This window comes from Oculina patagonica, chromosome 4, assembly GCF_052425735.1.
Source record: "Oculina patagonica isolate OP01 chromosome 4, crgOcupat, whole genome shotgun sequence".
Classification (NCBI taxonomy): domain Eukaryota; kingdom Metazoa; phylum Cnidaria; class Anthozoa; order Scleractinia; family Oculinidae; genus Oculina; species Oculina patagonica.
Window position 1 is genome coordinate 21,262,396 of NC_135761.1, and position 26,085 is coordinate 21,288,480.

Here is a 26,085-nt window from a genome sequence, read left to right on the forward strand (position 1 = left end):
AAATGAGACCCTGCCAGGGTACATTCCGACAGGCGCCATGGCCCAAAAAGTAGCGACAGCACACAAAATGAAATTGCGACAAACAGTAACCTCCTTGTAGCCAAAGTGACAAAAAGGCCTAAAATGACCGATGAAACAGCGACACAGGATATTTTGAAATTCAGACAAGCGACGCAGAAACTCCCCTGGCAGGGCCTCCTAAATGTGCTGTGTGTCGAATATGGCCAGTTGTCTTTGACGCTGTATGTTAATATATTAGAAAAGAAAACTTGCTTTTTGAAACACTACACAAACGTTTCGTGTTGCCATATTTGGTAGAGGGGATATTAACTATGGCGTAGCACAGACTCACTATAAATCTCTCTATTTTCTCTGAGTTGTTACTTTAGCGTCACTCGATTAGTTTCATAATCGATGTGACAAAACCGAGGCTATCCCAGAACTTGAAGGAAAAATTCGTTTACGTCTCAGCTTCCCCGCAGGCCAGCTTCATCAGGGAAGGCGAAGACTCTTGTGTGAGAAAAGCGTGTTCCCCGGCGTTCGTTTCATTCCCTCCAGGCTCCGCGCGCTTACTCTTTACCTCTTCCCATTTCCCAGCCCGTAAGGAACACGAAAGAGTCACTCTGCGGGGGAGGATCCGCAATGAGTTCTAAACTCGACAGGAAGTATGAAATGATAGGACTGTTATGTTTTAACTCAGTAATAACTCAATAAAACACAAACTCAAGTTGATCTATTTTGCACCATGTGTTTACTACACCTTTTATTCTCTCAAAAAGCAATCAATTTTAACATTTCTGATACGTTTAGAGTTTTTTCTAAGCTTTCCTTCGTAGTTATATAATTCCTTGTTACGTTTTTAAAGTCAGTTAAGTGTTTGCTTTTTTTGCGGCAAAACTAAACGGCTTCTAACGGAGTGACACATGGGTTTCTTGTGTTTATTTAAGGCTTGGGAGCGGGTACTTCTTCAACCACAATCCGGGACACTGCGTTCCAGCCAGAATGTGCATCTGCATTGCCGTAACCTGCGCAGTTTCCCACGTTGAACCCGACATGCACTTGTCCCTTTGGGATGTTCTCGCAGTACCCTTCAATATGGCGGACTCGTAGCGGTTCTAAGCCACTTACTCCATGCATGTAAACAATTCCGTCAATAGGCATTGGGCCACTGCACTCAACGCCATTGAAGGTAAAGAACCAACGCTTGCAACATGTGGTGCATCCTAAAATGCGAAGAGATCCAGAGTAGAACACGCGCAGAGCGGTTTTTTCCTGCGACTTTTGAAAGGTGCAGTGCTGTACAACGAAAAAAAAAATGAGCAAATCAAATTACGGTACGTTTTAAGGAGGCTCGATGTAGTTTTTTTGGCCTCTGAGTGGTGGTTTCTTGGACATTTGTGGGAAACCACAAAATCCTTTTTTTTTTTAATTTCTTTTAAAAATATACTAGTGAGCAGCACATGGCAACAGATCTTGTCAACTTGCTGTAATGTCTCCGACCCGTTTCGTCTGATCATACAGACCTCATCAGGGAGTTTGAACAAGATACGTAAAGGAACTTATTGTATACCTATGTCCTAATATCGCGCATGTGGAGTAGATGACAAAGTAAATACAGTTTACGAAAGACATATATGTGAACTGCGCTTAAACACCTCTGTATGTTTTGCCTTAGAAAGCTTGTTTACAGAGTGCACTTCCCTGAACAAGATTATAATATATCTGAAATATTAATTTAGTTTAGGGATATAGAAAACCTACCACAATGTTTACATGTTAATTTGTTTGTCGACTAAGTAATTGCTAAAGCCGAAAAATAAGAGTAGAACAAAAAAATGCTACCATAATTTGAAGATTTACTTTTTCCGATACGAAGGCAACATCCTAAGTTTCAAATCAATAAGAATTGTTGTTTGCAGAAATTTTCGTAATCCATCTTATTTCACTTCTACAATAATCATTGATTCTCAAGACTTGCTTACACGAAAGTAAATACTTTGAGTTTTACCTTGATTAATCCAAAATCCCTGCCATCACTGGCTCTCCAAACACACTGTTTCCAGTTGGAGAGAGAGAGCGTTACAGTGTGAAAAGCAGCAAACGTCAGCAATAGCAACAGTTGAGCCCTCATTGTCAGCGAATCCTGTTGAAAGTGTAAATTTTGAAGTTTTAAATATACAGTAGGTCCAACCTTTTCCCCAGGATCTTCTCCGCGGCGATTTTCAAAGGCAGGGAAGGCCCTGAGGACGAGGTTGCATTAGATCCACTCGAAGAACTAGCTAGACGACAACTAAACTATACTCTCGATGCGTCGAAGCACCTTGACATGCAATAAAGCTCGTGTGAACAAAATAGAACAAGAAAAGAAGTTTGTATTTATTTACAGGGAATTTTTTCCAGAGTCTAAAGATCTCTGAAACAAAGGTCAATAAAAATCACTAACGAGTTTGTCAATTTCAGTAACCACATCAAATACGTCTTCATTTTTACCGAAGAATAGAGCAGAATAACTGACCAAGTTTTGCTATCAATGCAACTGAATTCAATTGCATTGCTCTAATAAGAATCCCGTTAAAAATCTATATATCTTAGCACAGCTAATGGAAAAAAGAATATAATAACATTTCAGAGTTCCGTCATCGAATCGATCAAAAACAGGTTTTTGAAGTGTCTCTTACAGAAAGGTATAAGATAGAAATGACAAGTGAATCGAATTGTGCAAAAATAAAAACTAGATTTCCTCCAAAATAAATAACAACTACTTCAATATATGAGTTAATAATTTTCTGAAACACAAATTTTATGTCCATGTTTGTTCGAATTTTTAAAAATACATTGTTGTCTAGCAAGGCATTTTCGAACTCAAACAACCGACCGTTTTTTGGTTACGTACCTAACGTACGTATTCTACACAAAAAAACATATTCACAAAGAAAATTTTGCAGTTCTCAAACGTGACTGAAGCCAAATCGTTTTTAAACGGGTAGATACGTTGAATCGGATACAAAACTGAATTATTTTGGGTGCGACAAGGCCAAATATCTGTTAAAAGTCGCAGTACATTACCCACTACTGAGCTTCAAAAAACAAAAAGACTGTGGACAATAAAAACAGTAAACTATACCTTAACAAGTTTTTCCTTTACCAGTTTGAGTCGCTTGTAACGCTGAATGTGTATTGAGAAGCACCCTTTACCTACTGAACAATTTTGAATAGTGGCATAATCTTTATTACCCCCATTTTTGTATTCGTGCATAGTATAATTGCGTTTGTCAGGTCGTTGCAGCTGAAAACACTATAGACTCTTTCAACAAGTTTAATATTTACAGTTACTTAAATGGGTAAACCTTGGTCTTGATATTTGTTGAACTGATTTGTCCCTTTGTAAACAGCACATTAAGAGGTCTTTGACAGGAAATATAGCGCTTTTTTGCAAATAAATGAACTTACCACCAGGGGAAATCTCAGAAAAATACTTTACTGTGCTAGAAAAACACTTAGAAGATAAGCATCAGTAAAACAAAAAGGATAAGGATTGTTTGGATTACGAATGCACGTGATATGTCAAAGACAATATTTCACGATAGTGAAATAAGTGCCATATCCATCCCATGTTCAGTGAAAGTGTGCAGCTGTTGTGTTTAAAGATGTGATTATCAGACTTCCCTTAAGGTTTGTTGTAAACGCCAATTATATTCAATATGTTGTGAATTATACTTTTTATCCCGCTCTTTATTACCCAATTTTTAATTCATGCATAGAATAATTGCGTTTGTCAGGTCGTTGCAGCTGAAAATTGAACTCTGCAGACTCTTTAGCAACAAGTATAAATATTTACAGTTATCAAATGGATAGAATCGATAGCTCTTGGTCTTGATATTTGTAGAACAGATTGATCCTATTGTAAATAGTCAATTAAGGTTCATTAAGAGCGTTTGTCAGGTACTTGCAGCTGAGAACACTGCAGACTCTTAGCAACAAGTTTAAATGTTTACAGTTACTCAAGTGGAGAAATCTGGGTCTTGATATTTGTTGAACTGATTGGCCCCTTTGTAAACAGCACATTAAGAGCTCTACGACACGAAATATAACGCCATTTTTTTGCAAATAGATAAACTTTACACCTAGGGAATCCCAGAATTAAAGTTAAATAAAAGAAGATAAGCAAAGGAACGAGTATTGTTTGGATTACAAAAGATTTCCTTGAAAACTGATTCAGGTAACATTTTTGAAGATTCGCCATTTAGACTTTGGCTGCACGTGATAGTGCGTGATATGTCAAGATATATAATGTTTCACGATCATGAAATAAGTGCGCAGCAGTTGTGCTTATCAGTTCTTTTAGTTGACTTACATTACCTTCTCCAAAATCCCGATTTTTTCAAACGGTACTCATATACCCTGTATTATTAAAAAGCTAATATCTCTTCTATTGAGCTAATATGCTTATAAATCATTAACATATCAGTTGCTTTGTCAGAATACCATTTCGATTGCTAACTCAAATTCCATTGTATACTTTCAAGTTAAGTTAAAATGAAAAACGCGCACTAATTTTTAGTGTTTAATGGATAACTTTTTACCGAAGGAAAAACTAAGTTAAATCAACTCAAAAGAATCAAGTCTAAACGTTTAGCTATACTCCCTATATTGAAGAAATGTAAACAATAGATAGCGCCGGGATTGAAATAAAATCGTGATTTATTAAAAATTACATAAACATCAAGTCTAAGATTCTGTAAACTTTTAAGGAACTGTTTAATCAAGCTAAAAGACCCAAATGGATACATGTCAAGTTGAAGATGAATTGTCACCAGTTTTAAATGACCTGAAATATATTAGCGGAGCTCTACAGCGGCCCGAAGGGCCGCAGAGCAGAGCCCCATACGCATGAAAGAAGGAACACAAAAGAACACTATCGAAATGAGTTTTCATGGTCAACATGGATAGCGGCATGGTTCGCGGGTGCGTACGTCGTACGTACGGAGTCGCGCAACATGGCCGCCATAGTTTGATGGTAGAAATAGTGAAGCAAGAAGGCCGTATAAAGGCGGCCTTTAAAATTTAAAGAGGTTTGAAAAGAAAGGCTGCAGCCCCTCCTCCCAAATTTTGGGCAACTCAGAATTTTTGGGCAGCTAGAGAAATTTGGGCAAAGCCAGTTTTTAAAGAAGATGTTTAAGTTGAAGTTTTTAAAGAAATCAGTTTTTATTTTATTTTTTTTTTCGAAGAGCCAGATATTTTACATTTTAACTTGAAGTCGGCGTGGTAAAGTCAGTTAAATTCACAGGAGACAATGGTTGCCTAGCATGTGATGAGTTTCTGGTTATTAGTGAAGAGCATCATATGCCCACATATTTGTACTTTTTGAGTCTAATGCTTGCGTGCGCTTTGCGCATGCGCATTAGACTCTTTGTTATATGAAAAAAGCTGTTAGCAATCCCAAGGGAATGGTTCGGGATCGATAATCGTTCGCTGTAATGTAGAAAACAATGATCAGCTGCAAGAACGGACTCCGTACGGACACGCACGATTAGTTTCAATTAAAAACAGCCAATCAGCGACACCATGGGCTCCTGGCGACACGTGTTCCCACGCATAATTAAAAGTTCTTTCTCAAGTCACGATTATTCAACACTTGAACAGGACGTAATAATTTTCCAGTTAAGACATTTGTAAGCTTTTTGCGAAAATAAATCTTCGTTTTCAGTTCAGTTAAGCACTTGTATTTTCGTCTTGCTTAAAAAGCAAGACGTCTTTGAGAAAAAATATTTCGACGGCGACTCGCGTTTATTTACACAATGCGACCAAATATTTATTTTGTTTTAAAAAATAGAAAACTTTACCTCGTATTTTGTATTTAAGTCATTCGAATTTTGACCAATTTTTTCTTTACAGTGCAAACAAAAACCTTCAAAAATAAAATATGTACATGGATAAATGTAAATCAAGTTACGCGACTAAATCAAAATGCGTTTGTTTGGCCGCTTTGCAGTATTCTGAGTATTACACTGTCCCGGCCTTTGCCATACACTGAAATCGAATTTCATGCTTTTACGACTCTCAGAGATCTTAAGTTCTTCTTACAGCTAGAAAAATCATAAAATGGTTACATTGATATGGAAGTGATGATTCGCGAAATTTGTACATCATGATAAACAGTCTTCGCTCCTGTGTATGGTAGCTCGATAATAATTGCCTAGTTTCCAGCGTTCAAAAGGTCATCATTATATTGACGTGAGCATTTACACCCGTTTTTAGGAAAATCTGTCACTAAGTGCTTACAGTACATTGGAGTAACAGTCACTATTTCAAGTGCTTTTATTGCAAAATCTGTTTCAAGAGTCATCATCAAAATGGTGAAAAATCTGAAAGAAAACGATGTGAAGTTCTTCAACCCTTGTTGTAATGAACATGCTTTTTGTAAATCGTCACGCAATCTTGTCCAAATGTTTAAAGGTCAAATGAACAGAAATTTCGATTTTTGTTATTTTTTGCCCATGTGTTTATTAAGAGCCAAATAAACATATCCCAAAGTTTCAAAACAATCGGTCATTACATCGCAGAAATATTGCAAGTTGAAAAATGCTTTTCTTAGGCTGTCATAATCGTAGAGTGCTCGGAAAAATTGTCGGAAAATTGTCGGAAATAAAAACTTGTGATGTCATAATTGGTGTTTTTGAAGACGACCGCAGACCGATTCCGCAGACGGCACCTTAAAATCTAAATAAGTGACATTTCAAGCAGTTATTTCGTTCTGTTCGGCCGTTTTTCAGTGGATTGATTGTTGGTTGTTGTTTAGAGAGGCCAATTTTTTTTTAAATAGAATAGCTAAAGCACAAAAAAGCTTAAAGTTCTGTTTGCTGTCGTTTTGCATATCATGTGAGACATAGGGAGAATGCACGCCGGTATGAAAACAAATCAGGAATCTATTGTTCTTTCTCATTAGCATTTAACGTTAATGAGCAGAATTATCTGCACGTGCGTTAACTATGCACGTGCGTTTTGAATTTTGGTACACTTGGATTAGTGGAAAACACGGGGCCGGGGTCCCGGGGTCCCGGGATCCCGGGGTCCCGGGGTGTGGAAAACACGGGGTGTGGAAAACACGGGGTGTGGAAAACACGGGGTGTGGAAAACGCGGGGTGTGGAAAACACGGGGTGTGGAAAACACGGGGTGTGGAAAACACGGGGTCCCGGGGTCTGTAGAAAACGCGGGGTCCCAGGGTCTGAAAATAATTTTCTGGCTAAAAAGACAAGTTTAATAATTTAACACCAAACTTAGGATCTTCGCGAAACGTCTTTCCTTGCGTTGAAAAGCCTAATATATACGTCATAAAAAAGCCATTCAAGTTTGTGAATCAAATACTTGTCCTTGTGATCTTTTGGGATATATCCATTTTTTCCATTTTATAAAATTAACAATTTATCAGGAATCCGAAAATAAATATTCAGACAACCTACGCGCCAACTTCGCCCATATAGTTTTTGTTATCAAAAGACCAGTACAAAAAGCAAACCTGGTGTTCTGCCGAATCATTGGAGGACCGTAGTATAGCTGCCTGCCTCTAATTAATTTCATTACGAAAAATATTTTTTTAATAACAAAAACTATATGGGCGAAGTTGGCGCGTAGTTTGTCTGAATATGGGCGAAGTTGGCGCGTAGTTTGTCTGAATATTTATTTTCGGATTCCTGATAAATTGTTAATTTTATAAAATGGAAAACTACTAAAACTACGCAATTCCGTCCACACTTAACTTTTTTGGCCGTGTTTTCACGGTCGGCAGCTTAATAAAACACACCATTTCTTTTTAGTGCTGAAACCACGGCACCGCACGACGATTCATGAATGAAACTAGGTGAATGAAGTCAGCACCTGTGCCAGATATGGGCGAAGTTGGCGTGTAGTTTGTCTTAATTTTCGGATTCCTGATAATTTGTTGATTTTATAAAATGGAAAAAACGGATATTCCAGGGTCGTAACCAGGTATATTTTTTCATCGCTGATCCCAAATTTTAGCTATAAATTTTGATTCCTGATCCCCAAAATGTGGCAACATTTGATCCCTGATTCCATTCTGATCCCATCTGATTGGCCGATCCGGATCCCATGACTTGTGACCCGGGATCCCGGGTCCATGATCCCGATCCCAAGGCTGTGATCCCTGATCCCATATACCTGGTTACGACCCTGGATATTCCCAAAAGATCACAAGATCACAAACTTGGATTGCTTTTTTACGACATGTATATAAAATTCAACGCAAGGAAAGACGTTTCACGAAGATCCTAAGTTTGGTGGTGATAAATTATTAAACTTGTCTTTTTAGCCAGCATTATTTTTTTACCTTCGTCTTATTTTTAGACCCTGGGACCCCGTTTTTTCCACACCCCGTGTTTTCCACACCCCGCGTTTTCCACACCCCGCGTTTTCCACACCCCGCGTTTTCCACACCCCGTGTTTTCCACAGACCCCGGGACCCCGCGTTTTCCACACCCCGGGACCCCGGGACCCCGGCCCCGTGTTTTCCACTAATCCCACTTCAAAGCCGTTCTGCACGCGCGTTAACTATACACGTGCGTTTTGAAATTTGGTACACTTCAAAGCCGTTCTCTGCCGAACAACAACGTGAAATGACGAAATTCTGCGTATTTTGGACAACGTCAGCCACGACGGCTAATTTTTGGTTTTCTATTTGGGGTTAAACGCTTTCTTTGAATATTCAGCGGGAGCTAGTTCTTAGCGATAATGCGTCCGGAAAGCTGCGAGATTCTCAAGTAAAACATAAATTCATTTTGCACCAGAGGTTGTCGTTGACGTTGGCGTCGGTGCGGTCTGCGAAATCGGTCTGCGGTCGTCTTCAAAAACACCAATTATGATGTCACAAACCCGTTCCATTCCTTCCATTTCAGTGCGCAGTCATTCAAAAACGTTTTCGTGAAGCCTTCGGAGATCTTCGTATTTTTTGCTGTAATTCACGCTTTAAGGCTCGGAAAGCATAAATTTTTCTTAATTTTACTCAATAATGGATAGTTTTAACGTTTGGTTGTATAAAATGGCATTTTGAAATTTCTGTTCATTTGACCGTTAATCGTTTCTGCTTTTACGGACAATACGGAAGAAGTAACATCAACTCCTGTTCATACTTTAAATTTTGTGAAGCATATAACATTTATGACTGTTTCGTTTTCATCCATAATCATGCACGATGCCCCTAGCTTGCTATAAGCATTTAAATTAAACTCCCGAACACAAACCTCTAACCAATTTTAACCGGCTTACGAAAACCGCGCAATCTGTATCACTATGCCATACGGCATTAGACTCATGTCACCCTTGGTGACCTATTTTTGTTATTGTTGGGCACTGTACTGCAAATATCTGTCACAGTGAAACATATAATAAAGAAGAGCTTTTCCCGCGTCGCTAAATTTTACAAAAACTAAGGCGAGATTCTGGAAGCCGAGCAGAAAATATACCCAAAGTTTTCGTTTTGTGTTTGGATTAGGCTACATGACTGTTTTAGAAATGCTGGAGACAATGCACGAGAATGTTCTATTTAATATGTTTCCAGGGTTTTTTAATGTGTTACATATCCTTGCAGTGATACCTGCTACATCGTGTTCTGCAGAACAATCACTCAGTGCGTTGCATAGATTAAAAACTTACCTCCGCAGCCTCTAATGGGGCAACAACGTGTCAGTAACATCACACTTATTAGCATTGAAAGGGCATATGCCAACTCTGTAGTCAACAATGACACGGATCGTATCATTGGCATCTTCGACCGTCGAAATGGCAGAGACAGCTTAGCTATCGTAAATACTCTTTATCTTTGGCCATCGTAGTTTAACTAAAAATATGGCGCGAAATGACGTCATCAATATCCACACTAGTGAGGATATGGAAATTACGCCACTACGGTCTCGGATGTAAATAAAATTCGTATGAATTTTATCAGTGGTCTATTTTCCAGTAAAACACTCGCGTCTATATAATAAACAGTTAGCCTACACAACAGGCTGGCCGCACGAAAGCAAAGCGCGAGAGGTGATGATCGCGGCGCGCGAGAGGCCGGAAGTGGAAAATAGCGGAGGACTTTTCAAGGACTTTGGTAGTTTCAAGCGACTTTTCAAGACGACAACCAAAATTGAGGGGCTTATGAAGACTGTGTGAACAAAGCTTTATTTATTTAGCATTCAACGTGTTTTCAGATTACTAAATATCGACTATTGATGACTGCGTCAAATCATACACGTCACTAGGAAATGAATGCATATTAAAAGACAACTGTTGGCATTCAAACCATGAATTAGGTCCTGTAAATTCTCTAAGACTACATTGTTTCGAACTGATTAATAAAAGAAAACTAGTTCAATAGAGCAATTATCGTTTACGTCGAAGAAATCATGCCAAAAAAAAACACACTCTCGTCCCAGAGCTTTTCGAGTTTCTTTGTCCGCGCGACCTTAATAACAAGCGAGATTATTCTCCTGTTCAGACCCTGCAGCTCTAAAAGAACTAATAGGACGAACCAGACTCCTGATTAATCTTCAGCCGCTCGGTCCCCTTGAGTGGCGGGAAAAACACACAGATGGCAATCATATCACTAGCGCCAATCTTCACCTCGTGAGCATCGCGTTCCACAAGCACCATTGTCCCATTTGCAGAGTCGATGTCGTGTTGTTGCTGGCCGTTTTCCCAGAAATATTTACCTTTACCTTTGATACAGTAATTTGCCTCCATGTTATTCGGATAGTGAAGACGTCCGTTAAAGTGGGCATCAACTAACGTGTTATGGACTGAGATGTTGTAGCCATCAGGGGCAGCTAGAAATCTTCGACTGTAACCATGCCCAAAGGACACATTGCGATCTGAATCAATAACCTCGCTCAGGCTCTTCAGAAACAGAGGCGAGGGAGACATGCTTGGGTCTTGTGGGACCGACACTACAACGATTCTCATTGGCTCTTGAACATTTGCACGCACACTGTTTTCTGATGTAAGAGCAAGAACGTGGTCAGCGGTAAAAGGTAGTTCTCCATGTGCATCTTTGTGTATGATACAACGTCCTGTTAACAAAAGATGAAGAATTTTCGATCAGCATCTCTGGTATTGTCGTATTTTGTTAGGTTTACCGTATTTTCTCGATTAGACGCCCCCGGCGTTTATTTTAAACTTGGCCTTGTGGACCCGGCGTTTATTTGACTTTTGCAATTTATTCGATCCCGATTTTTATTAAGCAATGGTTTTTATTCGTTATTCTTTGCATTTATTCGTTTTCTATGTATCAGGCTAATATGCCTTCAGCTTATTACACCTTAAATAAATACCCGAGGGGCCTATTTTCAACTTCGTCTAGGAGACCCGGTGTTTATTCGATACCTGGCGTTTAATCGAGAAAATACGGTATTCAAAGTAGAAGAGTCAAAATTCACTTTATGAGTTTTTATGGCTTTGTGCTGTTCATCAAAGTTGGGGAAGAGAGAAGTGGGAGTTTAACTGGGAGTAACAGGTATTTAGAAAAGTGAAGCAAGCTCAAGGGAAACATGAGAAAAGAAAGTTAACAACTCTTCTCCCTGACATGACACGACAGCCGTTACTAAGATCGTCACGCAACGCTTTACGAGGAAAAGCGTTGCGTGACGAGGCAAAGTCTTGCCTTGTACTCAACAATGAGTAATTTCAAAAAGTCTGAAAAGTAAGTATTCAGCTGCTGTTTTAGTGCTCAAGTAGCTGGTCATCATCGTGAACCGAGGGGCAGTTAGTCGGGGCGTGACGAAGAAACCCGAGCGACAAAATCGGCGACGATCCCTTTTTTTGTTTTATTTTTTTTTTTTTTTTTTTTTTTTTTTTTTTTTAAGGGGAATGGGAAAAAAAAAGAATGTGCGACATGTGAAAGCTTTTAAGCTTGCGTGACCGGTGTGATTATGCTAATGACTACAATCTTCAGTTGCCATGATATTGCGTCATTCCTTGCACTCTAGACGACTCCAAGATGACCAAATAGGTCGGAGAACTAAAGTGAATTTTTGTTTCACACATAGAACATATTCTGTTTATACTCCGAAATCTAGGAACACTGAAGGACGTGCAGAATAATTTACGGTTCACATACGCACCTTTGATGCAGTAGTAAATGTGATTGTGATTTGGGTGAAACGCAGCAAGCGTAACTTCATCGCCAGCTTTAGCGTGAAATTCGTACATACTAAACCCTGCGTTGTCTTCAAGTGAAACTAAAACCTTCCCCTGCAAACTTCCACTCCCAAGTGGCACAATCGGGAGATCATCTGCAATTCGAACTTTCATTGTAGCTGATAAAAAGTCAGTGCTCACAACCTGTCACGAAGTGCTTTCTACGTGGCGAATTTCAATAGAGAAGTAGGGACTGGAAACGAATTCGCCAAGATATTGCGCGCTTTCCATGCGATAAAAATTCCGGTTTGAATTAAATGTCCGGAAAATGTTTTCCCGAAATTACCGAACAAGAGGACAACCTCGCGAGGTATATCCAGATTTTCTATATTTTATTGTAGGAATTCTCGTTCCATTCGCTTTTGCTCTAGAATTTTCCGTAATTTTCGGTTGAATGAGTTTGGATTTCGGGCGGCATTCGTCAGTTTTCGGATTTTCTGGAAGCTCTCTCTCTCAGGAAACTTCCGTACCCTTCGCTCCCGGTCTTGAATTTCCGTAAAACTTGCGTTTACCCGAAAACTCATAAAGTTGTCTATCTCGAGCGCAGAGACGTGATTTTATTTGCCATGAAAAATGTTAATAAATCAGAAAAGTAGACGAGACGACAGGATATATAAATTTACAACTTACAACGCAAATTGTAGGAGTATTAACATGGATTATTGAAGGTCATTTGTGTACGACAGTTTTCGTTTTCATTCAGTGCCCCTTGACTCTAAATAGATCAATCAAACTTTTATTTCATTACCTGATACAGGTTTTTAAATTTTAACAACGGCTAAGCATTGTAATAACGATATAAAAATGTGATAATTTTTCACAGAAAAACTTGTCACTCTTGACTCCAGCCTAGTGCTATACCAATTACTTTGATCTTTTAGTTGAGTTATTTTACCATTTTCTATTCTTATTCCATAGGAATAATGTATCAATTGAAACGTTCATCTTCCGCCACAAGATGGCTGCTTAAACGACCGTAGTCAGCCACGCCTTTGTTTTTGTTTACATACGAGAATTTCGGTTTTGCATTTTTCACTGAGTGTGACTAAACGAAAGAGATCACTGTGAAACTACCAAAAGTAATTAAATAAACTTCAAGTGCAATAAGATTTTGCTTCGCCATATACAATTTTCATAATTTCGTTGGCATCGAAAATGGCGGAGGCTGACTAGGATCCTTTAAGTTCAACTGATAGAATAACTAGTCAAAAAATAACAACTGATAATTTTAAAATGCATTTGTGGCAGTTTAAGACCTCAGTTAATCAGACGCACAAGGATGGACGAGGATTTCTTTTCAACGTGCGAAATGTCCGAATTTAGATGGCAGAGAAAATGGCGGAGGCTGACTAGGATCCTTTAGGCCGTTATCACGAGGTGTTCACGTGAGATGATATCATGTGACTGGACACAGTTAGACTTTCCCGTTCTTGGCTGATGTAATTCAGGCGTAAGCGACGATTATTGTTATTCATCTCTCCAGGACACCTTCCAAATATCTTTTTGAAAGCTTTTCTGTACTCGTAGCTTCGAAGAGAGTAAATCATGGGGTTTAAAACAGTGTTTGAAAAAGTAAGGAACAATAAAATCTCCAAAGTTTTTCCTAAAGAGGGATTTGATCTCTCTCCAGTGTAGATGTGTACTAAAGATGCCACCACAATTGGCAGATAACAGCCCAGAAATGCACCAATCACAATCGCTGCAAAAAAAAGATAAAAATAAGATGAGGAACTTAACGCATGTAAGTAGAAGCTCAGTGTTAACATGGCTTAAGTTAAATCCTGGCGAAGTCTCTTGCTAAGGCTTTGTCTTTTCATATAGCAATAAAGTCGATTGTTCTGCATTTTGGTGCCGGACTTCATCAGCGTGGCGGGGTTAGGGCTCTGGATTTGTATTTCGGATGTCCCGGCTTTAAATAGACCTTTTTCTCTTGGGCAGTTTGTTTTCCCATTACAGACCACGTGATATTCTCTAGAGAATTTTCCTTTTATCCACATAAAATTTATTCATTCATATACACGCGACTATTTGAAAATTTGAAAGAAAGAATTCTCAAGGGTATCATCACATGGTCTGTAATGAGGCAACAAAACACCCAAGCGAAAAAGGTCTATTCTGCTCTCTGCCACTGGAACGGGATTTTTGTTCAGTGGTCTCCAATTCAATTCCTCCCTCCCCCCCCCCCCCCACCCTCTCCCCCGGTAAAGAAACTAGTAAAGAGACTAGAGAGAGTCTATATCCCCTAATCGGTTTCATGATACAAATGAAATATCACATCTTCCGGCTATTAATACACTGTAGCATCCAATATAGCCGCTCGTTTTAACGCCACGTGCATCCTTATTATTTAACTGCTAATTTTGTAGAAGTGGACCGCATATTGGGACTGTCTGCTTAAGAGAGACTTCGCTGCTACTCAGAAAAAACATTTTCTTATCCTTATATCTCGATCAGTCTATTTTTTCGACACTAATGCAGTAAAGAGCTTGTCGAAATGATGACATTCACTGAAGTGTCCCAACAGTTTTTTATGACGTCACCTGAACATCCAGAGAGCAATATCAATAAACTACATGATGAAATAATCAACTTGTTTAATATTTTTAATTTTCTTCTTGGTTGTCATAGGTTTAATTCAACTAAAAATTTATTTCTTCGTGGGAGACTGAAAATATTTCGTCAGTGCAAGCTCAGGACCATATTGATTCAAAAAAAAGGGAAAAAAAAAAATAGTGGAGTTTGCTTCTTTTACTTGTAAATTACGACGAGATAAGCTTTTTTTCTTTCAGTAACTGTCTTCTAACTAGCTCAAAAACTCAAAAGGAAATCAACGAATTTGAGGAATTTAATTCAAAAGCCTAAACATATAAGACACAAGTTCAGACGTTTGTTACAATTCCATGCACGCGCGGCGGGATGTTTCATATAAAGTTCAAGTTCATCTACAGAACAATGTAGCGCTCAGTGGCTTGCCTAAAACAAACCGCTGTTTTTTCCAAAGAAACCTTTACATAAAACATGGAATTTTTCTTTGTCTGACTGGCAGATAACGATCTGATAACCCTTAAAAAAAACCATGCGAAATGACCTAAAACTATTTCTGGCTCGTAAATCTGTTCTAATGGAATACGACAACTTCAGTAGAATTAAGCAGTAAACGTCTCGATATTAATTTGTACTTTACTGGGCACAAGTTCTTGAGTTCTTATACATGATTTGATTATCTCTTACACTTTTTTGGTGCTAGTTCTAGAAAACTCGTGTAAATCAACATGGCGCGCGCATCGACAACTTAAGAGAAAATAGCTGTGCAGTCTGCAGTGACAAAAAGTCATTCTCATTTTTCTTTTACCAGTCCTCAACATATAAAAGCTCTTCCGATGATCGTCAACTCCTGGAGTTAATGCAGATTTAGCAATATTGTAAAAAGAATAGTCTCATTATATGTTGGCCCTTCCATGTTATATTCATTTGGGTGCCACCCTTTTAAAATCGCAACGTTATCACGCAATCTGAACTTCAACAAAAAAATTAACAATAAAAAAGTTACATGACGTTTCGACGTCTTCATGTCATCGTTATCAAATGTGAAAAAATTAACATAAAGATTTATATACAGAAATAGAAGTGTGAAAGAAAAATTAATGACTATGAAGCACGATATTAAAGCGCGTTTTTAGACAAAAAAGTTTCGCGCGAATGGAGTCAGCTTGAGTGTTCAGTTTCGGTCTTATTTGTCAAAAATAAATGTAAACTCTCAGTTTTAACTTACCGAGTGTTTTTGCCCATTTTCTGTCACGTGCTCTCGGAAGCCTGCCGCCATGAGGCACTCTCACTGCAGTAATCACAGCGACTCCCACTCGGTTGGCCTGGAAGTTTTTTTTTTTTTTTTTTTTTTTTTTTTTTTTACCAAGCAACCTTACTGATCCGACAGTAAGCCCACATCATCACGAGAAGAGGTAAAAAGAATAAAAATGTTACATTCATTCCCATGTGAATATGATTCTTTTTGTCATTAATTTCTATTAAACCTTCTTCCATACACCCATAGAAGCTCGCATAACCGCGCAGATCCGACATCACGGCGGGAAGGACGTGTATAGAAAAGACTGGAATGGTCCAAATTGTGAACAAAATAACAGCTGCTCTCCTCGGCGTAACCATGAATCGGTAGCGTAAGGGGTAAAATATCGCTACATATCTATCCAGGCTTAGAGTAAATAAGTGCAAGATGCTGATGTATAAAAGGCAGCCAAATATTCTGCCCATAAGGCTACACATAGAGGGTTCCTTGCCAATATTAAAATAAGTTAAAACTTGAAAAATCATGATTTGAACGGAGAGTAAGTCTGATAAGGCTAAACTCGCCACCGCATAATTCCGCACTGTAACTCGCAGTTGTCTGTCTTTGAGAACAATCAGAATGATACTCGAGTTGCCCATAATGTTTGCCACGGCAATAAGAACAAGGAACAAACTCTTGAACACTCTTTCTATTTTAGCGGATGAGGTTAAATTTGTTGATGAATCGGTGGTAACAGTTGATAGCAACGATACATTTGAGAGTCCAGAGTCCATCGCTGGGCTAGCTGCCATGAAACAACGACCAACTTTTCAGTGTTTGCAATCTGCGTATCCTTTCCACGTGATTATTGAGACTTTAAGCCAGGAAACGCCGTCATTTCACCTCGAGTTTTACGCTCCAAGTATTCGTCCTACGACCTGAAGCCAAATCTCCACTGATTTCACCTTGTTTTGTTTAAAAATTTCTTGACAAGGTCAAAAAGATGCGCTAGTTGCTTATTCTTCTCATTCTTTAGACTTGGGTGGGCTTTATCACTCCGATTTACCACCTCAATGGTTTTCAAAGAGTACGTTATATTTAGCTCACTTATCATTCAAAACGCCCTATTCCAACTGCTTTTGTTTTTTAAGCGTGCTTTGTTTCGCTTGTTTTTCTCGCTCTGGACGCCACTGGATGTTTCAATCACCGCAAATGTTCGGGTATTTGGAATGCTTTTAATGTTGTAATGACAAAAGCTTTCTCTCAAAACTCACTTCTGTCACGAGAACGCTGTAAAGCACTCTTGAAAATTAAAAACCTTGACTAATTTCTCCTTCACTTGCGTAATTATAAAATTGATGGGGGCAATCAGCTTGCAGAGTGATTCACGTCAAGAATTTGAGACTTCATTGGTGGTTTAAAAACTTGTTTGTGGTAGTCTAGCTCCCACAGGCTGTTTCTAAAATTAGACGAACTTTCGAAAGTATTCAGACAATGCTGTTTGCTTCCAGCCGGACGGTAATAAATCATCTGCTACTGACTCTGTCACAAAAGCTATAAACATTCTAAATTTAGGTTCAGGTACATACACGTTATTGAACTAGCATAAGCTCTGTAGTCGGTCAAGTTCTTTCTTTTTGGCAGGTTAACGGACCGAGCCATAGGCGAGGTCCATGAAATAAAGAAAAAAATAATAATACCTCGACTAGTATTAGACTAATTAAATAACGTTTTTAATATACTGGCTTTGCTGATAAATAAGACATCTATATAACGCGCTTTCCAGTTGACTGGCTCGGTGTTTTGCATCAGGCCATGTGAACAGTCGTACCCAGATTGAACGACGCTGTAATCCCGGGGGGAGGGGGTACTCCCATATATGTGCTTTATAGGGATGTGTCGTGGGATAGGGTATGGTTTTTTAAGTTCTCTTTCTTTAAAGGGATGTCCTTTTTGCAGACTTCTTACTTTTGGTTTGTGTCATTTTTTTCAGTTTCGCTCTCAAAGACCCTTTGCGGCATACACCTATCCATAAATTTACGGGAATATTCCCCTCCCGCGGTTGTAATGTCTTGTTTTGTTAAGGTGGTGGCAAACGAGGACACATTGTTTCAGATATATTGTTGCCATAGTGCGCAAACGGAAATCGTTTGTTGCGGACACCAAATGTTTCTGACAAAAATCAGAAACATTTTTTGTGTCCCGGATACAAATTTTGTGTCCGTGACAATGTATCCGCAACATTGTATCCTCGTTTGCCACCACCTTTAGCGTTCCATTCACTTCACATCCTCTTGTTGTGATATTACCTGTGCTCAGAATCAGGGTCAGGGTCATGTTATTCGGGTGTGTCATTATTTTAACTCTAAACGACCAGGCTGTGGTACAAGGTTAACTTTTGTAATCAATAGAGCAGTTTTCAATTGAGTGTCGTAAAACCAAAACCAAAGTTATTACTCTCGCCAATCACAAAGGACACAGACAATCCAGTGAACCAATCAAAACTCGAAGCAAATACATGTAGCTGGCACGAAGCGCGGGAAAACGTGCGCGAGCGAGTCACGATTGGTTTTGGTTTTAGTTCTGATTGGATGAGAAAGTGGCGCGAGATATTTCTGCCAATCACTAAGCATAGTAATGCAAAACCAAAGCAAACGCAATTTGCTTTCGACATTCAAGTGAAAACCGCTCTATCGGTCTTTACTTGAATCCACACCCCACACCTTTTAAAAACGATCATAACTGAGTCTGAAAGAAATCTCTGTCTCTTTCGGGATAAGCCCCTCCCGCTGTGGGCACCTGGGAGCCTCCTGCGAGCTTAGCTTAACACGAGAGAACAAAATTCGGTCTTAAGCTTTTGGTACATGAAATGGGCTGTGCTGTCGACCCCTTCAATTTCCTAGAGGGGCTCCTGAGGAAACCACTTAAGTGGAGATTTATTTCATCCATTGCCTGATTTTACATTAAAAAAAAATAATTCAACTATTTCAACATAAGTAAACTGACAAAACAAAAACAGTTATGAATGTGACACTGTTCCACCTGATTAAAACATATTACCTTTTCGATGGATAAAGAAGAAAATATGATCTAACGTGGGCTCGTGTCAACGTCTGATTAATATCGGCTGTTATAGATATCATGAGATATGATCCCATGCATATGCATGCGCACTCATGATCAGCTTAGTAAAGAATCTCAATACGTGCTGTAAGGGCAATAGCTGTTATTCTTTTGTAAAGAACTGAAGGTATGTGAGCGGGGCGAAAAGGTCAACACATCGGTCAACTGGTCAACACAACGCAGAATGACCCTTTGGCCTCGTTTGTATGTCAAACCGCTGAGAACTGCGCTATCGACGGAAACAGCCAATGACAGTCGTCTACACAGTCTGGTTTTCCTTTTCTTGTCGATCAGGGAACGTACTAGAGTTTGGTTAACAAAGTCAGTCATTCTCATTCTTTCATATCTTGAGTATTTTTAACGATCTTGGTGATAAACGAGTCCAGGTGATGGTTGTTTGCTAGAAGTTCTTCCATTTCAGCGAGAAGATTCACGCCTTTGACGACTTGCTGAATGAGATCCACCTGACAGAAAATCAAATAAAATAATTTTGTTTGAAAATTTTTTTTTGGATTTGAGTAAGAAACCGAAGCTAATGACAGTATGAATTACAATAATTCACGTTACGTTACATTACGTTACGTTACACTACATTCCGTTACGTTGCCTTGCGTTGCACTGCATTACATTTCAAGATTTGGATCCACTTGTTCAAGGTGGCCCAAACGATTTTTGCTATCATTTTCTCGTCCTTCCCTTCATTATCGTCACTTCGATTTATCTCATGTTAAGTGGCTTTTGAAAAACCGCACCTTATATTAGCTGTAATGTGTATTATACTATGGCCATACGTGGCTCATGACTCTATGATGAACATTTATAAGGCAATAACTCAGTCCTACGTCAAAGCAAAAAAGTGGTGCCAAGCGCCGAACTCACGTCATATTCAAATAACGACTGAAAAGTCTGTTAAAAGGTAGTACTGTAAACTATAACTCTTACTGCTTTAATGTATAAAACAAAACAATCTTGTTGATTTCTCCTCTCGGAATGTGTTGTACCAAACGAATTTAATTTGATGAAACGCTGTAGTCTCTCTTAGTGAGATGTGGGCCTATCGTATTTTAGTTAAGTATTAAAATTTAAGATTAGAAGAAAAAAAAATCAAAAAAAAATCATAATAGTAGTGTCGTTAACTACGATTGTAAATGTATATAGGTTTTTTTTTTCTGTTAAGTATTGTGTTAAATTAAGTTAGTTGTCGTAAGTGCTGTAAATTGTTTAATTTAATTCATTATTTAGATTTAGTTTTATTTTTAGGCATACTATTGTGTTGTAAATGGACTTTTGCTGTCAATAAAGTTGTGTTGCAAAAAAAAAAAAAATAAAAAAAAATAACGACTTGCTTAGGCGAAAATGCGTTCTGTTATATGCAAACAGGGACAATGCAGCAGGATATTTTTGCTTGGTTGAATTCCTGGACCTGCAGACGAATTCGGGTTGATTTTTGGAAGAGAGAAATATAAAGCGCTAAAAGAATGACAGTCAAACTCTCGCCCTGCTTTCCATACCAGTCCCTCTCCCCTTCTTTTTCTGCCCCTTTTAAAATTTTTTCCCAGAGCCTCTTCGGAGTAAAACTACATACTGCGCATCATTTTTATTATTTCCGTTTTCTTTGAGTTAGACCTATTAAAACAAAGACTGACCGTGACTGCTTCACTGAACTATGATTGGCTACTAAACATACTTCTCTCAATCCGATCCTTCCAGCGTTTGAGACTTCAAAGATTCTAGCTCTACGTTTTTCAGCGTCCGGAAAACGAATTCCTGTAAAAAATTAGACAAGGAAAAAGAAACTGTAAGTTGATTTGAAATTGCAAGCTAATATATAATATATAATATATATGATTTGATTCGTATACTTCACTCTTCTCTACTCGTCGGCGAAGATTATTGGGACTCAAACTTATATAGACTATAAAGCTTACTTAATACTTTAAAATACTCAAATGTAAAATATGAACGGAATTGAAATATGACCTACAAAGACATATCAGTTGAAGTTGATATCATGTCCATGACATAGGTAGTCTGGTAAATTGTTTCAATCTTTGCCGATTCTTACAAAGAAGGAGTACTTCAGGGAGCTAACTTTTGCTGATTTCGTTTAGATCTTGTATGGAAGGTTAGCTCTCCTGCCGTTTTTGCTTTTACGATAGTCGAAGCACTCGTTGAAGTCCACGTGTTTAACATCGTTCTTCGTATGACATTTCGCGTGAATTTTGGCCGAGGGCGATTCTCGATGCTGTTCACTGTACTTTTTGGATAGATAATTCAACGCACCGCACAAAATTGGGCGTAGTTCTAGATCAGTTATGGAAGTCTAGTTAAAAAGAACTGATTACTAACCTGACTTTCTTCTCTGCAATCCTAAACACTTCAAAATAGATTTAAGCCTGGAATCCTGTGAAAACAAAGAATAACTAAGACAATCAGTTAATTACAACAACTACAAAGTAATGAAGAAAACAGTTATTAAAAGTCCACTGAAACAAGTCAACAAAAATTAAAATCAACGAACAAATTATGAAATAGGTAAGTAAATTAAGGCCAGCCCCTCTCTTTTAAGCCCCTCTTTAAGCCCCTGTTTAGAAGTTCATTTTTTTGTAATGAGCCCCCCCCCTCCCTTGCCTCTCCCCCCTAGATGGTAGATCATGACAATTTTTGAACAAGGAAACAAGGTAACTTTACACTTTTAAAGTTATTCATCCACTACATTAACCTTTTAATTTCTGAACAAGGGAGGACTATTTTGTGGAAATATATTACTGAACATACTAAAACATTAAGAAGTCTACATTATTTCTTTTATATGTAACCAGACTGATATATAGTTTGAAATAAGCCCCCTTCTAATAATACAGTAAATTTTGAATAGAGAAATAATCATCTGGCCAGCGAGATACCACACATAAATGAGTGCCTCCCAGGGGTTTCAGGGAGCAAGGGAACGTGGCCATAAAATAACTGGGAACAAGGGAACAAAAGGAAAACTAAGCTGGGAACAAGGGAACAAATGCTGTATTTCTGATATTTTAGGGACAGGGATCATAAAAATCGACAAAATACTTTTACGGAACAAGGAAACACTTTTTTAGGTTCCTATAACTCCGTACAACCTTCAAGCGGTCAAACTTGTAAACAAAACATTTCCTTACTTTTGCTATATAAGGAAGTTTTACATTGAGGCTGACACGAAGACAGGTTCCAAGTTCTTGAGGTCTGGACGCCAGGTAACCATAGTTAACATTGCGCATGAATTCGTATCCATTCCCCTTTAGCTGACTCTCTATCTCAAGAAGCAATCTACTGAGATTCTCGAACGCGCGGAACAAGTCATCCCCAGACAACTGAGATATAATCTTAATGTGTTCCTCTTCATTAATCAAAATCAACAAATTATTTGTTTGGTCATGCCATATTCCTCTCCCTTCCTTCCAAGCGCGGTTCAAAGGACATCTTTGTTTCAAGAATATGTGATGACCTTGTAATAGTTTGTTTAGATTCTGGTCTCGTAGCCGGTTAAGTGGAATGTATTTGCCATGAAGATCACCTGTTTTGGAAAAAATATAAACGCAACACAGTACTATCACGTTTGGTACATTTATTCTTAGCAGTACTTATTAGCCATTCATAAAGCCTGGACTACGGATCAAGCATTCTCGTCCCCATAGCCCTTTCGTTTCTCTTAGCCGGCTGGGCCTTGGCACGAGGAAACGAAGGGCTCTGGGGACACAGAATTTCCAGTTCTAGATTCTAGGACTTCCGGTCTTCATGTATGCAGTCATGACGTTTCAAAAGAATGTATGAGAGAGTCGTTTGGTTTTCGACTTCCGTTTAGGAATTTTTTGTTCCAAACAGCCAATCAAAAAAATTCGAATTAATTCAAAAATCCTATGTCCCCAGAGCCCTCCGTTTTCTCGTGCCAAGTCGGCTAAGAGAAACGAAAGGGCTATGGGGACGAGAATGCGGATCAAGCAGTCCGGGTTCGAACCCTAGCCAGGTCATTGCGTCGTGTTCTGGGCAAGACACTTAACTCTCACAGTGCCTCTGAGGTCTCTCCACGCAGGTAAATAAATGGGTACAGGCGATAATACTGGGAGATAATCCTGTTATAAACTAGCATCTCATCCAGGGGGGAGTAGAAATTTATCCTAGTCGCTTAATGCTACGGAAACCGAGTAACGCACACCAACGGTATGGGACACTTTAGCCTGCGTAGCAAGCGTAAAAAGGGGTAGGGGGAGTAGGGGTAAAAACTAAAATAGGTCCGCACTGTGCACATGTGTCTAGTGCTGAGCTTTATCAATGAAATCCAGCACAAGACAAATGAACGCAGTGCGGACCTTTTTTTCATATTGTATTGCTCGGTCACGGTATTGCATTGATTAGGATTTCGTTGGCATGGACTAGAGGTGTGGAGAAAGGGTCAAAAAATCAAGCTGCAATAGTGTAGCAGAGAAATACGGGTAGAAATAAGAAACAGGTGCAAGGTGATCTAGGAGTAGCATGCGCTCTGACTAAAAACGGAGGCGCTTTTTTTCCTCCCCTCCCCTTTTTTACGCCTGCTACGCAGGATAGGGACACTTTAGCCCGACGCGTTCTTTCCTGTTAAAACCATAACCCTGCTAAAACAAAGCAGTGATCAGCTTCTGACTTCTCCCCAATGTACCAATACAAAATCAGTTGTTTGGATCATAAGAGTAAGGGAATAAATCATTAATTTACTATTTAATTAGTGAATTTTTCCAACTGGTACTACAATTAACTGCCGAACCGGTTAGGAGAATTCGTATTTTGACATAAAATAGTCCAATGACTCCATTTCCTGTCCCGTCGTCTCCCCTTCTTGGCTTGGACTTTCGGCACCAATAACTGAGGACGCCTTTAACTCTGGGAATAAGACTACAGTCGAAGCTCTCGTAAGCGGACACCCTCGGGACGCGAAAAAAGTGTCCATAACTGGAGCTGGCCGCTTACAAGAATGGTTCTCGTAAGCGGCCACTAGAAGTATAGGGTATAGATGGCCGCTTACGGGAGCTTGCCCAGCTAACAATAACCGGACGGACGTGGATGACGACCAAACAAAAACTGAAACATTGTACTGTAGTTACTGTAAAATCATTGTGACGAACGGCGATGTGAAGTTCATTGTTAAAAACAAGATATAGAGGCTGTTAGCAGGATTTTCTTTGGTGTGTCCGCTTACGGGAGCTTTAAAACAAAGAAAAAGTCTAAGTTGTAATCTCTAAAAGTGTCCGCGGCCTCTTACGGGAATGTCCGCTTACGAGAACGTAAAAATACAGAGTTTGTATGGGAGTTAAAACGGGGTTTCAACCAAGGCGGCCGTAAGTAAAGCTGTCCGCTTACGAGAGTGTCCGTTAAGAGAGCTTCGACTGTATACGCAGCAATATACGCACCTTTTAACTTTTCTAAAACGCCTGTCACTATCGTCTGTATGGATACTCTTTCTTCAATAGTACAAAACCAAGAGAATGGAAAACCTTTCAAGGACCTAAGAACACGAATTCTGCAGGAGATGACGCACTTTTTATCAAACACAGTTTTACCGAGCGCGTCTGGTTTAAGGCTTGAGATCGGCAGGTGATGGGCGCTAATCTCGTGAATTTCCTTCACAAGCGGATCAAAAACGCGTTGAAATAGAACATAGGACTCTTCGTCGCCAGCAGTGATTCCTGTTTTGTCTTTGTTACGAATCCCACGGCGCAATCCATCCTTTAGTGTAAAGCCTTTGGATGTTTTAATTTCTAACAGCTCTTGCAAAATCGGCTCTGTGAGGTGCGGACAGACAATGCTGTTGTTTTGCGCGAGTTTTCCTAAAAGAAAGTCTGTTTCTTCGTCTCTGTTATGTCTGCCATTGAAGATTCCTGCTGCTATACCCAAAAGTCTTATTCCCATAGATTTTGCAAGCGCCACAAACCCTTGGTCCTCCCGGTCCATTCAGCGACTGTGAGTTGCTTTTGAAAAGTTTCAGTAGAAACACAACTATGGTTTTTGACGTCATAATGAACTTGATTACACGTGCGGGAATTGCTCGCGCGGAATTCGCGCGCTATTACCGGCCGTAGTCTGGCCGTAAACTATCCCCTCTCCCACTGGATTCAACTCATATGTCTTGACTAAACAATTCTAGGAAATGTATACAGGTTAGGCAAAAGGCTTCTTGTCGATATTCGTATGAGTTCTATCCGTCATCTTTCGCAGAGAATCATAGTTTGGGTACTGCGTCCTCCTCAGATAAGCGCTTTTGATTTCTCGCTTCTTTTCTTTCGCGCTCCTCCTGGATGGTAGTCACACCCAAGGTCAGGCCAAAAGGCAAAATGATGTACCATATTTTAGTTGATTGATTTTGAACGTGATCACAGGCTTCTGTCCTGATATATGGCAGATCTTGATAATAAAATTAAGTACACAGGTACTGAAGGGTCGAGTAGCAGCTCTCGCAAAGTCTCACAAGAATACGCTACGTTACGCTCGCTACGTTTCAAGAGAACAATATAACAAACAACAGGAACAATGCCCCTAGCCCCCAAAACAACTGAGAATTGGTACGAGCATTTCTGCAAAAAGAGATCCGGCAACAAGAAGTTCGGGCCGAGTTGTTCAAAGCACGATTAAACTAATCCAGGATTAGCGTGAATTTTGATTTAGGTGTTTCAACGTTCAGTGAGGTTTTTATGTTTGTATTTCCTGTCTTCCAGTTTTGGCGTGCACTAGTCTCGAACTCCACAAAACATAAGCAATAAAAATACTTTTTTACCAGAAAAATTGAACCCTCGATCAACTCTTAATCCTGGGTTAGTGTTAATCGGCTTTCAAACAACCCAGCCCTGGGTTTTACTCTGCGTTGTGTGGTCCCTGTATTTAAAAGTTTATTTCGAGAGCTGCTACACTGCAGTTGGATGAGCTTCGTTTTGTGAGCTACACCTGAAGTCCATGGCAGTTTTCTGGCTTGAGT

The 26,085-nt window shown here is 39.3% G+C and overlaps 4 protein-coding genes across 6 annotated transcripts; all 4 read right to left on the reverse strand.

Annotated features, from left to right (window-relative positions):
* Positions 1–732: 732 nt before the first annotated feature.
* On the reverse strand, positions 733–3,256 carry LOC144648240 (collagen triple helix repeat-containing protein 1-like). The gene is made up of 3 exons (XM_078507857.1): positions 3,125–3,256; positions 2,009–2,143; positions 733–1,296 (listed from the first exon to the last, which is right to left on the reverse strand). The coding sequence occupies exons 1-3, from the start codon at positions 3,254–3,256 to the stop codon at positions 943–945; spliced, it is 621 nt and encodes a 206-aa protein (XP_078363983.1). The 3' UTR covers positions 733–942.
* A 6,905-nt stretch (positions 3,257–10,161) lies between these two features.
* On the reverse strand, positions 10,162–12,396 carry LOC144652459 (uncharacterized). Its single transcript, XM_078512461.1, has 2 exons — positions 12,124–12,396; positions 10,162–11,073 (listed from the first exon to the last, which is right to left on the reverse strand). Exons 1-2 carry the CDS (start codon positions 12,311–12,313, stop codon positions 10,523–10,525), a joined length of 741 nt encoding a protein of 246 aa, XP_078368587.1. The 5' UTR covers positions 12,314–12,396; the 3' UTR covers positions 10,162–10,522.
* A 494-nt stretch (positions 12,397–12,890) lies between these two features.
* LOC144649830 (histamine H2 receptor-like) lies at positions 12,891–17,934 on the reverse strand. The gene is made up of 3 exons (XM_078509429.1): positions 16,107–17,934; positions 15,972–16,072; positions 12,891–13,898 (listed from the first exon to the last, which is right to left on the reverse strand). Exons 1-3 carry the CDS (start codon positions 16,793–16,795, stop codon positions 13,570–13,572), a joined length of 1,119 nt encoding a protein of 372 aa, XP_078365555.1. The 5' UTR covers positions 16,796–17,934; the 3' UTR covers positions 12,891–13,569.
* Positions 17,935–19,279: 1,345 nt separating this feature from the next.
* LOC144651757 (creatine kinase B-type-like) lies at positions 19,280–25,107 on the reverse strand. 3 transcript variants are annotated; one of them, XM_078511734.1, is made up of 5 exons: positions 24,527–25,107; positions 22,265–22,659; positions 21,456–21,510; positions 20,794–20,873; positions 19,280–19,570 (listed from the first exon to the last, which is right to left on the reverse strand). In XM_078511734.1, exons 1-5 carry the CDS (start codon positions 25,065–25,067, stop codon positions 19,439–19,441), a joined length of 1,203 nt encoding a protein of 400 aa, XP_078367860.1. In that variant the 5' UTR covers positions 25,068–25,107; the 3' UTR covers positions 19,280–19,438. The 3 variants fall into 3 exon arrangements, 2 of the variants coding, with proteins under 2 accessions (XP_078367860.1, XP_078367861.1); XM_078511735.1 differs by having other exon boundaries at positions 20,753–20,873; XR_013570369.1 differs by having other exon boundaries at positions 19,516–19,570; positions 21,456–21,529; positions 22,226–22,659.
* Positions 25,108–26,085: the final 978 nt, after the last annotated feature.